At 41.2% G+C, this 15,084-nt stretch overlaps 1 protein-coding gene across 2 annotated transcripts in view; it reads left to right on the top strand.

The window, feature by feature from the left end:
• The window catches only part of arl15b (ADP-ribosylation factor-like 15b), a 44,516-nt gene extending 29,872 nt beyond the window's left edge, over nucleotides 1-14,644 (top strand). For both annotated transcript variants that reach the window (XM_079449105.1, XM_079449106.1), the window contains one exon: nucleotides 12,724-14,644. In XM_079449105.1, coding sequence (XP_079305231.1) covers nucleotides 12,724-12,876 — 153 coding nt within the window. In that variant the 3' untranslated portion in view covers nucleotides 12,877-14,644. The remainder of the gene's footprint in view (nucleotides 1-12,723) is intronic.
• Nucleotides 14,645-15,084: the final 440 nt, after the last annotated feature.

Here is a 15,084-nt window from a genome sequence, read left to right as displayed (position 1 = left end):
CATATGCATGATGTCACCACATGTCACAGATTCAAATTTTAGGAGATCCCATTTAGATGATATGTTTGGTAAGGTATTGTTTTCAGAAACGCACTTTGAAATGCGTTTTCAGACGTTTCCGTTTTACATTTACATTGAGTCATTTAGCTGACGCTTTTATCCAAAACGACTTACAAAGAGTTCGGGCAGCAATAAGCGATATGTCATAAAAGAGCAATAGTACATTAGGTGCTAATAGTACATATAGGTTTTAATGTAACAAAGAGCCAAAATGCATAAACTATTTCCAGTGGCTCATGAAAACGCTGTTGTGCAAACAGTCCCTTAAAATACATTGAAAAAAGGGCTTTGCTAAAGAATAACTCAACGGAATGCATGAATGTGCTACAGTAATGTCAACATGAAAATGACACCAACAATGTACTGAAAACCATAACAATTTCCCCATTAAATGCACAGTTTGGCGAGGTGTGATTTAGTGGTGTATTTGCCTTCTGTATTTAAGTATGCTCATGCCCCACATCATACAGTTAGACTCCTTATGAACTGGTTATATCTTCAAAAGCTGCTTTTCTGAATCCTATTAATGAGATCCAGCCATTTTTTAGAGTACACAGGCTCTACATGAGTAGCTTGGAGATTACAGACCGGCGACAGTACTTTAGACAGCTTTGTTTCATTCCTCATTGGACATCTTGTTCCACGTTACGGTCATAAATTTTCACAACAGTGATACTGCAAGCCAGGTGTCCCAGATAATCATGTGTCACATCCTTAAATTAATCCCCTTTATGCACAACGTCATACACATTCAGACGGACAATTTTATTCTGCAGCTGCATCATGTCTCTTTCTGCTTTTGCTAGCGTCCCATAATGAGCATTGCGTTTTAAAGATGGCACGTCAAGTTAAAAATAGTTCATTGTACAAAATGCTATTTTTGTAAGAACCTACGCTTAGAAATTTCCCCCAAATATCTTTACATTAAATTGCTCAAGTTTGCAGGTTCTGCTTTAAATGGTGTGTTTTGTATACTTAGAAAAACAAATGCCTGTGCTTTCCTCTGAGCGTTATAAAGACGGGACGAAAAACGTATATTTAGTACCTGTTGAGTTATATGAGTGTGAAAACAATACAAGCTGTTAAAAAATGTGACACTGGGGAACTATTGTGTGTGGCAATGTCAACAACCAAATGGAATATTACCCATAATTCTCTCCTTCATATGTGCAAACTTGAGCCAAGATGGCCAGAAGCAATAATGAAGGTTGCTCGAGGGGACAATCGTAGGTGTCTAAAAGTTATTTTCAAGAATGAGATATAAAATGTAACAAGGCGTTCAGTTTCCTGAGGATCTGATCTGTCACAGCATTAAAGATGTCTTCAGAAGGGAAATGATGGCCCTTAACACAAAAGCAGACTGCTGTCTGATGCAGGAGGTGATGTGAGAGACCAGTCGAGTTGAGTCTTCCTCACCCTCCTGTGGTCACACAGCGATCCGGGTCCACACAACAGAGCCGTTTGTTGTTTTCCTCGGGGGCTCGGAATTCGCTCAGCCGACATTGGCACGGGTTTTAGTGCTGGGTGCCAAGGCCAATGTCTGATGAGCAGGAGAATCGTTCCACACACACTCACTCCACTGTCTGGGTGTCTGTCTGGCTTTACACCCCTTCCACGGTCTCTCGTGTTACTCGCTGTGGGAAAGATTGCTGCTGTCCGTCTCGCTCTCTTTTTCTCATTATGTGAAGGTGCTGGAACCTGACGGGCCTCATTATTTAGAGAACTTCTAAGGGTTTGTATCTTTGTCACAATTTTTGATTCACAATTTAGTTCCGAATTGTCAGCAGTGCAACTATATTAAGGCCGTCACGATATCAGGTTTTAACTGCACGGCTATATTTTAAGGATATTATTGTGATCTATATGAAAGACAATAATGCTATCAGTTAAGTTCATCCTTAATTGTTTTTATTTGTGTTGTCTCTGTTCGTCTATTAAATCACAGGCAAAGAAGTCAACATTGTGGCTCCAATTCACAGTTAAAAGGGGAAATCCACCGAAATATTCTGCCATGAATTACCCTCAAGTCGTTCGACAAACCTTGGACATCCGTTCATCTTCGCAACGCAAATTAAGATCGACAACAACGTAACTGACGCTCTGCGCTTTGAAAGTCAATTGCGTTGCTGGCGGGACTCAGAAAGCTCCCGAACCTCTAAATTTGTGTTGTGAAGATGAACGGATGCCCTAGGATTGTTGAACAACTTGAGGGTAATATGTAAGTGATATTCCATGGCTAGCCATGCATTACAGGTCAACAACCTCCGCATGGTTGCCCCCGCGAAGTGCATTAAAATCCTTTAATACTGGGCTAGCCATGGATTATCCCTCATTTGCAAATAAAAACTCTTATTGATGTTCAGAAATGACGAACATTTCCGTCAAACTGATCGGAGCTTAAACTGTTTTAATGCACACCTTCCAGCCAATCGGAATCGAGTATTCTAACAGACTATGGTATAATGACACTTATTGTAATATCACAATTATTGTCAATATCAATATCTATTTTCACAATCTAAGCGTATGGTTTAAAGCGCACGGCGCAGTTGAACTCAGGCCGTGGCCGAATCCACTTTTGCGTCGGGAAAACGGTCAGGGCGCCTGGCCGCAATGGTCTAAACGGGTTGTCCTGATTCTCTTAATGAGTAGTGGGTGTTTTTTGGGCGTAATGTAAAATAGACCAATCAGAGTTTGATCTTCCATTCCCTTTAAGAGCCAGTTGCGCTCGCACCATGGCGGATTCGCTATTTACACGGCGGAATTCAGAAGCGCAGACACCTCTTATTGTGTGCTTCTGCGCGTTCCTCTGTGTGTAATAAGCAGAATGTACGAGCGCTGTGCACCGCCTATAGGGGCATAATCCTAAGGCGCTATTTAAATAACAATAAAATGCATTTGCTATTTAGACAATGCGCCGCAGGGCGGGGAAATTAGATCTGCGTCGGGTTAAAACTAGCAAAAACACTCGGGCGTACGATAGGGCCCCTAGATTAAATATTTCCAGATCTTCTGTGAAATTAATCTTAAACTCCAATCTATAAATTGTCGAACACAAAACTAGACATACTGTATATCTAGTGGTCGACCAATATGAGTTTTTTTTCTCTTCGATCACGCTCATTTCGATCTTTAAAAACCAGATAAGAGGCCTATATAACACACACATTTACGGTAAATGAGAGACATACAGAAAATTGGTAAAACTAAATGAACAATCGTGGGTACTTAATACAATTTGCTCTCTTGTGTTTTGGAGATGATTCATTTGTTTATTATCAATGAGATTTTATTGCATTGTATCATGTGCATTCTGTATTGTTTTGTCCCTGCTGTACCACAGCAGTTGAGAAACACTCTTCAGAAGAAATATGTAGTTTGACAGTGTTTGCATGGTAACATATCCTGAGGTTTGACCATTACAGGTGTGTCCGTATGTGGTAAATCCCTTCCTCATGCAAGAGGAAAGACTCTTGTATCTTTGATATATGGTAACCCTGGAGCTCTTTGGTCCTCATATCTTGGAACCCGGCAGTTGAAACTCTACCCAGCAGAGCCACAGTCACCGGGGTAATTTACTGCCCCCGTCTCCCCATCTGCTCTTTGGAAGCTGCTCCCCCCATGCGGTAATGGAAGGGGTCAATGTCTTACCTTTAAAAGAACCGCACACCCTCCCTTTTTGCCGCTGCTGATCTCACTGGGTTGTGATTTAGAGTAATAATAAAATTACCACGACTCTGGAAGTAGACAGGGCACCCATAACATCTGGCTCTAATAGAGTTATGACTGATAGAGATGGATGTTTACAGAACCAACACGAGTGGTAGTGGCACACAGATACCGAGATCCGGAAAATAATACCGGACCTGTTTCACATGACATCTATTTTCTCCACTGATATATGCAGGGATAGGAATTGTACAAAACTCTGTCTGTCTGGGTTTGATTCAATGACTCTTTGGAGAAAACAAACACTCAGAAGTCTGTTGTTTGATGATGAGATCATTTCAGATATAAATTAAATACAGTTCTTGCAAAAGGTGTGTTAAAACAGTTTTGTGCTATCTTTGTATTAAATAAAAATACTAGACTAATAAACCATTAACAGAAACCTATTTTTTTTAGAATTAAATGTATTTATAATTTTAAAATTTTCTACAATTATTAGTCATAACATATACATTTTAGTAAACTCTTTGTGAACTGGGAACCTAAAGGAACTAAATCAAAATAAATATATTCGGTTCCCAGTTCACAAAGAGTTTACTAAAAGGTATTTGTTGTAATATTAATAAGTTGATTGAGATCAAATAAAACAGTATCTAAAAATAATGAATAATAATAATTAATTAATCATCTGAAATTACAGTATTTAAATTCATTATTGATATCAAATGATTAATACATAATACATGCATACATATAAAACAAATGACATACCGTATATATACTGCAACACAATTGCTAAAAATGAAACAAAAATGAACGTGATGGAAGATATAAAGAAGTATACAAATAAAGTCGAATTCTAATAAAATGTGTATAAAAACCTATATTATCTCTGGTTCACAACCCTAATGCATAACCTAGCGGAAAAACGAAGCGCTCACCTCATGTCCTCATTGACCCTCTCCATTTGCTTTTGTCCTCCGCCATTCTCACACCGTGCTTACTCAGAGATCCTCTCATTCCTGAACATTGCTCTCTTAGTAAAAATCATTCAGCTATACAATGGAATTCTATCTCCATGTGTTTTTATGGGCGATTAGCTGAGCGAATGTATAGCATACCTTGCGGCGCTTTATATAAGCGCTCCTGAGTAATTTGTTGTGTATCCCTGAAATACATGGGAGAAAAGTCCTCGAAGTCCTCATTGCCATCAGGCGCCATCAATTGAATGTTTTTTTCGGGGGGAGGAATTTTTCCTCGCCTGTCCTGAAAGATGCGTTTGAGACGGGGAGACAAAGGCCATCTTGTGCGCCTGAAGGAGCCTGAACTGTTGTGGAACGTCTGGCTGCTTGGACTCTGTATTCTGTCTGGCCTTGAAAGAAACATGCTGGCCAGACGTTATTGTGCCAACCGGCTGGCAGCCCGACTCGGGGCATTCTGCTGAGAGAGGTCACTGATGCTGCCACGTGGACTAGGGCTGTCTGATGGCCATGATGCCCAGCATCCGTCTGCTTGGGGACCATATGGTGGCGGATCTCGGAGGGATGATGCGGACCGAGTGACCAAATTCTTGGGTTGTATTGAAATTACAACACAATGATGGAAAGTAGTCATAGATGGTTCATTGTGGTGTGCAAAGCTCATACGGGGTTAACGTCTCGTTTTGAAAGTGTTGGGATGGCGAGGCTTCATCACTCTGAGCAGACATGTGCCACGCACAGTCTGGCATCAGACGCCTGCCGTCTGTACACTACAGACGGTTCAACCCATCCAATACTGTAATAGGTCAGACGCGGACGTGCACAGGAAGTGTGTGACATCACCTGTACACATTTTACACTGGAGCACAACCATGCTTATCTCCTAATGGAGTTTTTTTACCCCTCCAGACGGCGTTCGGGAAGCAACGTGCACTCTAATTGAATCCCAGCCCTCATGGACAACTATTACTTTTGCCAATTAGCTCTTTTTAACCAATTAGATTTGTGCATCTGACCAGCAGATCTCGTCTCGCGCTTTTGTTTGTTCCTCCGCGTCCACGAGTGACTAGCATGGATTAAACATTGGATTATTTCCCATGAATAACCAGTGATACGTCCTGGTAAATTATGTTTAGGTAAAGTGTTGTTGAAGATATCCATGGGGGCGGCTTGAGCTCCTTTTAATACGTTCCTAATGTTCTGGAGACGGTGAGTTATGAGAACGCAGAACCTCAGTCATCGCCGTAACTCAAGCACATGCTTACATAACTGCCGGCCAACGTGAGTCGGGGAGTTATGTCCGTTCGGGGGCAGTAGCACGGGAGCATATTGTGATTTTTCAACTCCGCCATATGTAAAAATGTTAGCAGGAGATCACGATAGATTTCGTTCCCGTGTAAATGAACGACATCCTTGTTTGGGTACGACAAGCAACACACGTATACCTCGGATGCGTGCACATGTGTACCCCAGTATTGCTTGGCCAGCACTTTTTGTTTTGAAACTTGAACGCGATTTTGGCCGAAGCTCTTGTTCTGAGCTGCTTTGTCAGGAATGTTTCTGCGCTGAGGAATCCCCAGCGACGGGGCCTTCGTTGCCCTGCCTGAAATAGTGTTCCATTTATTAATATGAGGAAATATCTTCAGAAAGGGAGTGCAGCCTTTAGCATGTGAATAGAGGGGCCAGCGAAACTGCTGTGGTTTGCTATGGTAGGAGACTGGGTTAACACAGGACAATAACACAGTCGAGGGCTGTGCAAAATAACTGCTTCGTGGGGTGGGAGATGTGCATCTTGGGCCATATCTTAGGGTCTAGCTTATTCTGTTGCTTTTTGGCCCTTACACCTGATCATAAAAGCACAGTTCAGCCAAAAACAATCCTTGTTCATTCAAAACCTATATGAATCTTTTCTTTAATTCAGAACACAAAAGAAGACATTTTGAGAAATGTCTCAGTGGTTTTGGGTTCATACAATGGAAGTCAATGGAGGCCAATGGTGTGTGGGTACCAACGTTCTTCAAAAGATTTTTTGTGTTCAGCAGAAGAAAGAAGGTCATAGAGGTTTGGTTTCATTTTTGGGTGATTTATCTCAGGTGCCCCATTGAGACGAGTGGCAACAAGATGAACTAATTTCAAGGTTTTACTGTTTTTGCAGTGTTCATATAGTTCAGTTTATGCTTGCAACATTAAGGTTGTGAGATCAAGCAAGCCTGAAATTATTCATACGGATATCTTTAAAGGGATACGAAGAACTGTATAATGGTTTGAAACAACTACAGGGAGAATGAATGATGACATAATTTTCATATTTGGGTGAAGAACTTGGAAAACGTCTCTCTGTTAGGAGTAAAAAAACTGCAGGTGTGTGTGGTTATGAGTACGAAGTTCAGAGTCTGATGGATATCAGATGGATTTGTTGATCATAGTTTCAGTGCTCTGTTGATGTGGGCCAGGTCACCTGTCAGCGCCTGAGGGGATGTTCGTCTCTCGTCTACGTTCTTTATTTGAGGGTGTTTCCAGAAGTGCCTTGAGTGAGGGTCGATCCACGCTCGCATACAGGCCAGGAGGACAAGCTCTCGGCGGTTGGATGGCTAGCTGAATACGAGACCTTTCAGTTCTGCAGCGCTGCATTTCATTGGCTCAGTCCCAGCTTCTTTCTATCATGTTGCAAGTCCAGATGTGAACCGACGAGCTCCACGCAAATTGAGTTACTGTAAATCTGCCGTGTGACCGGGCAAGCAGCCGATGAAAGCGTGCAGGCCAAAAGGCTTGTTCACGGCCCCTCACCTGGAACTTGTGGATTTGCACGGGGGCATCAGTAGTCAGGTCGCAGGGAGACGTTTGGTCATGGCTTGTTTGAGTTAAGGGTTTGTCCCACTGACACCGGAAAGGCTTCACATTCAAAATAGTCTTGAAGGAAACCAGGTGGAACAGTCAGTCGGGATTATTTAACTGTTAACTTTTTGAGCTCTCTACAGGTCCTTGAGGATTCCACTATATAGGCGACGCACTGTATATACTCATCTGGGTACAAGTAAAAAAAAAACTGCAACACTGAAAAAAACAATAAGTACAATTTTGTAAACTTTTATTTAATTTTTTAAAAGTAAATTTCAGCCCCAAAACAAATAGTTAATCCACTTAACTAAGGAGCTATTCACACTGTGCCATACCAGAGCTTGAGTTGCTTTGAGAGTTGAGTTTCGCAAACGGAAGTAAAAGGTTTTCTGCGTGTCACATGTTTCAACGAGTTTGAGGAATTAGTTTTTCTTGTTAATTTTTTCTTTTTTTTGTTCATTAAATGACTTACGTCTTTAAATGAGTTAAAAGTTTTCCTCAGTTGGTCTGTTTAGACTCTCTCTCAATGGCTAAACGAACCGCGCTCGGACGAGTTTGACACCTAAAGCTGGTTTTCGATTGACTAGCGTGAGTGCTCGCAACTGTGCTCAGGCACCGTTCATGTACTCATGTTCGTTGGAAGAGGTGGGCTGAAGCACGGTTTGGTTAAGAAAGGGGACAGTATGAGCCCAAATCATGCGGTAAGGCAGAACTGAAAGCCTGACGTTAATTATGTCACCTTTTAAATTCCTCCCTGAGATTCAGCTGTCCGTCAAAAAACTCACACACAGCGCACTTACACGTGCAGGCGGGTGTCACCATGGCCAAAACTACTCCAGATATTATGTTTGTCAGATAATATGCAACGCTGTGTGTAACGTGCAGCTTGTGTTTTGCCACAAAATGTTTATTTTTGTTGAAAAGAAAACTTTGTATCTAAATAAATTAAAAGTAAAGTAATATTACAAATTTCTGGAAAATGTTGTGGCATCTAGTGGTGAGGTTGCAAATTGCAACCAACAGCTCACTCCACCCTAGAAGGGGACACAGGAGTAGATTTTCAAACCTCTCCCGTCCCACTCCCCCCAAAACATTCCCGTCCAAACCCAATCCCACGAAAAAACTGGGGAGAAATCCCGCCCAGTCCCAATCCCAGACGAATGACTCCCACTCCTGTGTGGTTTCTTTTTTGGCCGAAATCTGATAGTTACAGAAAAAAAAAAATTTCCCCGAGCAGTCGTTGCAGAGTGAGTTTCGGGTCCAACTCCATGTTGACTTTAATTTTGTGCCTACAGTCTAGTGCAGGGGTCTTCAACTGGTGTCTTATAAAGATAATCAATTGATCTTTGCAAGCTACTGAGCGCTAATATCGCATCTTTGGGTAAATTACAATCGCATTCATGTACCCCACGCACTTAGAAGGGAAGATCATTTGAAGAGCAAGTTATATTTTTTGTAAATATAGCTGTACACACATAATGAATGCCGTAATGAAAACAACATAGTTTTTCCCTTATCTAAGACAACAGTTCATCTGTTATAGTACTCTTCCTTTAGTTACTTTCAAGGGCACTAGATGCATTTTGAAACGCGACATTTCGCGTGCACAGACTGACTGCATGTGGCTGAGATTGCCGATTATAACGTTGCAAATAACATCAAGTTTCTTTGACAGACCGATCAAATCGCTTTAAAAGACATCAAACGTTATGGGCCGCGGGAATAGCTTTCGTATTGAATGTAGCAGCGTTTTGGACCTTCAAAGATGTGACGTCTCAGGACTTGCATTTCTTAAAACACCATTCTTAAAGTCTCCGCTACGGTGGCTGACACGGGACCAAAATGTTACACTTCTTTGTCAAAGGAGATAACATATTTACAAAAGGCTCTCTGTAGAGCATTTCTTTTCCTTTTGGGGCAACACCATGGTGAATCCCATGCAAGGGCACCTGCGCTATATGCATACGGAAATAGATCATTCTAAGGTAATGAAAACATAACGCTTCATTATGCAAGATCTTTATAAACCTTTAAAGACACAGTTATGTATATTATATTGCATTTCTGTCAATAGATCCTTAATATCACACATTGCACCTTAAAAGCAAGCAAACATAACCTTAAAGTTGACATTAAATGGAAGTTGCTGTCATGGTTTCTTCAGAATTTGGACATTTCCACTGTGTAAAACGTTTTCAAAACTTTCCGTTTCGGAGACGACTTCAGATCAAGCTAATCTTGTTTTCAATCCAACTGATCTAATTTACTGCAAACCATCTGGTTTGGTAGGAGCGCCAGCTTGTGAAAAAAGTTTCCATGATGGGACTGTACGGTGCATTATATTTTACACTTGAACAGAGACCACACATGCAGTCTATTACTTGTGGTTTGTCCGGTGCCAGTCCTTTGGGTATTACGTGCGCAGTATGAAGATGAAATACTTTGTGCTGCATCAGCCGCTGCTGCCGTCAGACTGACCAGCAAACCATCTGTGTCATCTTTGTGAAGCAATTTTCACGAATGTCACCGTCAGCCCGTCCAAGACCCCTGTGTTTTGTAACCGTTACAATTGAACCGCGATTTGCAGTAAAACAATAGACAAACGCGGCTACACCATCCAAGTTTGTTCTTGCTCTTCGAAGCAGCAGGATTGTGTAATTTTGTAGCGATGTAGTCCCAGACAGGGAAATCTTAATCAACATTCTTGGCATGATAGGAAAGCCTTGGCTCAAAGCTTGTTTTGTTGGATTATTTAATTTAATTTTTTCTTCTCCTTCGCACTCTCAAAGGAAAGCGTACGATTTCGCTTTTTTGGACCCCGTCAGTTCAGCTCAGCGTTTGCATTGATGTGACACTGATGTCGTATTTTTTAACGCTGCGAGCGAGCCGAAACCTGATGGATTAAGAGGCCGAGAGTTCCTGGTGGGGTGGCTCACGCTCTTTCCACAGCAGGGAGGTTTGAAAAATGAGCCAATCAGGTGACAAGACAATAAACAGGCTTCCAAAAACGTAGCCAAAACATGCTGAAAATACGGCGTGTCAAGAATGTTCCCGTGGTAAATCAGCGCAGCATTTGAAATAATCTCATCAGTCACTTTTCGCACCTGTGCTGGTTAGCCTGTATTTATTCTGGGCCTTTTAAGTCTCCAAGTTCAGAGGTCAACGATTCGGCTGGAAGCATAAATTTGGAAATGGCTTTGACAGGGGCGGACATTTTTGGATGCTCGATGTTTAGATGCTGGGGCAGGTCACTATGGTTTTTCTGGATCGAAACCGCTTCACTCTGTCGAGATTTTATCGTTATAGATGAATCTATTGCGAGACATGGTACTCGACCTCGCGATCAACAATGAAAAGTTTGATCTTTACCGAAGGGCTTCAGGTTTGGAAATAACTCATGTCTTGTTGAAATGTTCAGTGTTTGTTGCTTTCATTGTTGCTGTGGAAATTCTGAAAACACAGCAGAGCTGCAAATAATCAGCAGAAATATTCTTCATCTCAGAACATACTTTGATCACTTATATGACATCACTATTTCACCTTAGCTTTATCTGCTAATATTTAGGCAGTAAATACCTGTCCTGTCTCCTTCACTTTGAGCATATTTCATAATTTCGTCTGTTTTCTCAGAGTTTGGCTTCGTATAACCGAGCGTAGCATACGCTGATCACTGGAGGGCCTGCATTCCAGCCCCCCTCCACTTTCTGTCCCGTTGAAAAGGATTGGCGCTTGTACTACAACTCTGTCCTCATATTCCCTTGGCTAATACATTGGAATTTCTTGGCAGATATCACATATCTGTAACATTGTTTTAAAAATGGGGATTTTTGACGTCATGTTACAAATTAAATATTTACCATTCTTAACATGCGGTTTGTATTATTATTGTTATTGGCCAAAATTAACTGTCTGCAAGATCAATTGGTCATGTTGTGTTTGTAACATGTCAATTGGCTTGCTAAAAAAGTGAGCAAACACATCCATGAAATAACTGGGAATAAAGAACGTTTGTCTTGAGATTGCATCAAGGATCGGTTCCGATGCTATTTCCAGAACTTAACCTAAGTATGAGGAATAAAAATAGCTTTGGGGATAATAATGTTACGCTAGCAATGTTAACTCTGGGAATCCAAATATTTATTAGCAGATGAGTTCATTGTTCACATTTTTAATAACAAACGTTTTGTATATGGACAACTCCAATACAAATGTCAAGTTTAAGATGGAAAGAATCAAGATTTACCAACGGTTTTGGCTATACTGATAGGTCAGATGTCAATAGTTGGTGCTTTATATACCCATGTGAAGTCACTGTTAAAGTTGGTTTTAAATAGCCAGGTAAGTAAACCGTCACATCGGTAACAAAATTGTCACATCCATACGGTCCATATTTTTCCTTATAAAACGGGCACGTGAAAAAATGTAAACAAAATAACTACTCTATGTTCTGTAAAGAGCCCTTCTCCATTTGTTGGTATCGTTGCTGGTTTGTACATTTTAATTCACAGAAATCCTAAAAAGAATGTCGTCTCTCACAAACTTGCATCCTTTTTTTGTCGCATCCACAACACGTGGATATTTCCCCCTTTAAAATAGAAAACTTGTGACTGATATTTTTCTGACGACTGTGCTCTAATAGGGATTTAGGACAATATTAACAGATGATGCAATATATTGTAAATAGATACATTCTCTAAGAATAGGAATATGAAAAAATGTCACATCCATTACCCTGGAATTGCCCGAATGCCCCATAAAGGGACAGTTCACCCAAAATTAAAGTTCTATCATCATTTACTCGTCCTTTTGTCATTTCAAACCAGTGTGACTTTCTTTCTTGCGCAGAGCAAAAGAGGAGATGTTTTCAAGGAAGTTGGTAACCGAACAGCAGCGTCACCCATTCACTACATGGTCACAAAAGCAATGCAAGTGGATGTGTGCCATTTAGCTGCTTTTGTGTTCTGCGGAAGAAAGTAAGACGAACAGGTTTGAAATGACAAGGGAGCGAGTAAATGATGAAAGAATCATTTCTGGGTGAACTATCACTTTAAGCAATGCACCTGACGGGGTCAGTTGAACTCAAACATCCCTATTTTGCACATGTAAATGAGACCGATACTTCTGTATCCACCCAGTTAAGCCTTTCCTTCTCCCCGTCTCTTTCTCACACCCTCAGATAAAGAAATTCTTTGAGCTGGAACCGCTGGCACGAGGCAAGAGCTGGATTCTGGAGGGCAGCATGGTGGAGAACATGGACGCGGTGAAGGAGAGTTTCACTCAGCTCATTCATCTGCTGGAGGAGAAGGACCAGGAGACAGGCAGGATATGATCCAGGGAAAACATCCCATCATCCCTCAGACGCTACCGATCGGCAAACGCACCACCGGCCACAGCCCAGTTCAGAACGGCCGTTGTGTAAACTTCATTGTTACTCTAACTCTGTTACAGTGGTGTAACAAATTGAGCCATGAAAAAACGTCGAGTCCTTATCTGTAAGGATGCATATCTGCAGAGAATGAAGGAACCTCAGCTCGGAAGTCTGAGACCTTCTCACGGACCACAAGAAATCCACTTTGTCAGTAAATAGGGTTATCTGTCCTTTTTAGATAGAGATCTAGTCACGCATCGTAGGGTAACTGGAAGTCATGTTTTCCTAGTCCGTAGATCGTTTTCTTAGGACCGTGTATGTGTGTGCGTGACTGTTTGAATGTGTGCTCGCAAGAGATATGTCAGTTTGTACTTTAAAGCCTTAAGATGGGTGTGCTCATGTATTTTTTGAGGCGATTCGATGTTTTCTCACAGATGTCCTTCGATGTAATTCAAGCAGGCAGTTTTAATTATTTGCGTCTGTGAAGTTAAGAGTTCTGGAATTGACGGATTTCTAAAATCATAAAAAATCGTCTGCTGTCATGTCATGTCAACTCAAAACTGCATGGAGCGGCGCTCGATGTACCATCGAGCTATTCAAAACCTAGTGAGCTGCCTACCTCTGCGGCATTTTAAGGCATCGTAGGTGGCGTCCGACACGCGGGATGCTCCGTAGGGGGTTCTGCAGTTGAAACTGACCTTCTTTTGAGCAAATTCCAAAGCAGAGAGGCCAGTCCCATAGTGCATTGCAATGAGCGCAGTCAAAACGTAATAAGCGTTCAGTACAGAATACGTCTTAATCAATAATAAGTAATCAAGATTATATACAAAATTGTTTATCCAAAAATACGTGCATTTTATAGTTATGCGCCTTTTTGGTGTCGTCTGTATCGCAGGGAATTGCGAATCGGGTCTGCTGTGTTCAGCACTATCTGTACGACACAAATCTGCTGCCCATGTAGAGCGTTCCAAATCGGTCACTTTTACGAGGCTAAAAATTCTGGCCGTACGAGGCAGCTGCGTACGTATGGGACAGGCAGAGAAGTCACTCACTAAATTTTAGGAACAGACCTAATTGTAGTTTTATTTCAAACCAGAACGCATCACAGATTTTGGATGATGATGATGATGATGATGATTGACAAGCAATGCGAAATATAATGTTGATTTCTTCTTCATCAAAAACACCAAACCCACAACCAGCGGGCCTTGAGATGAACTAACGTGCGCTTTTGTGTATATAAAGCATTATGTCATGGTTTTTGGGGTTGTCTTTGCCCTGGATGTAAAACACTCTATAAGTGTTAAACTGGAGGTCCTACACCTTAATATCAAAGACAGAAAGTCCATGCAAGAGTCCAGCCTGGGTGTTAACCACATTATACACGTGCCGCAGACACACTTGGAAAAGCGAGCGTATCATTTGCAAAAATACAGATAACCTTGATAGCATGATCGTGGATGGGCAACATCCCTTATATTTCTATCTAGAAAGATTTTATACCCTCCACCCACCGATTCAGCTGCCTTTTTGTAATTCAGATATTTGTACATTTGTTACAGATTAGTCTTGTTTTTTGAGTAGTTTATGTGCCTGTCTTTATACGGGGAGAAGAGTCTACTTTACCGGGCAGTTTACAGTGGTGGTATCAAGTCATTCACATGTGTGTTCGTATGTATTTATGCATAATTTCCACTGAGCAACATGGATAATAAAGGCTGAAGACGGACGGAGGCGTGTGTTGTCTTTTGTGATTTTTATGTCGGGTGATATTATGTTTCACTTTGTTGACTTATTATTGATAAGTGCAACACCCAAAAATATGAATTCTGCCTTCATTTATTCACTCACGTGTCATTCATGTCTGAAAAGGACTTGAAGATATTTTGAGAAATGTTTTAGGGGTTTTGTGGAGGTCAATGTTGTTTGGTTATCAATGTTTTTCAGAAGAAAGAGTCATCATTTTTATTTTCGGGTGAACTGTCCCTTTAAATGCGAGGTCTTGACCTGTTATGTTCAGGTGTGATGTGTACTAGTGTGACGCTTTCGTGCTTCAAAGGTCAACACCGTTTGACACCTTGACGTCAAGATTAGATTCAGAAAAGCAAAAATGTTATGACTAAAGGTGTTTATTAGACCGCAGACCTGGTGTGTTAGAATTATGTTTAA

The sequence above is a fragment of the Barbatula barbatula genome (genome assembly GCF_947034865.1).
Source record: "Barbatula barbatula genome assembly, chromosome: 24".
NCBI lineage: Eukaryota > Metazoa > Chordata > Actinopteri > Cypriniformes > Nemacheilidae > Barbatula > Barbatula barbatula.
This window is presented reverse-complemented; position numbering and strand designations above follow the sequence as displayed.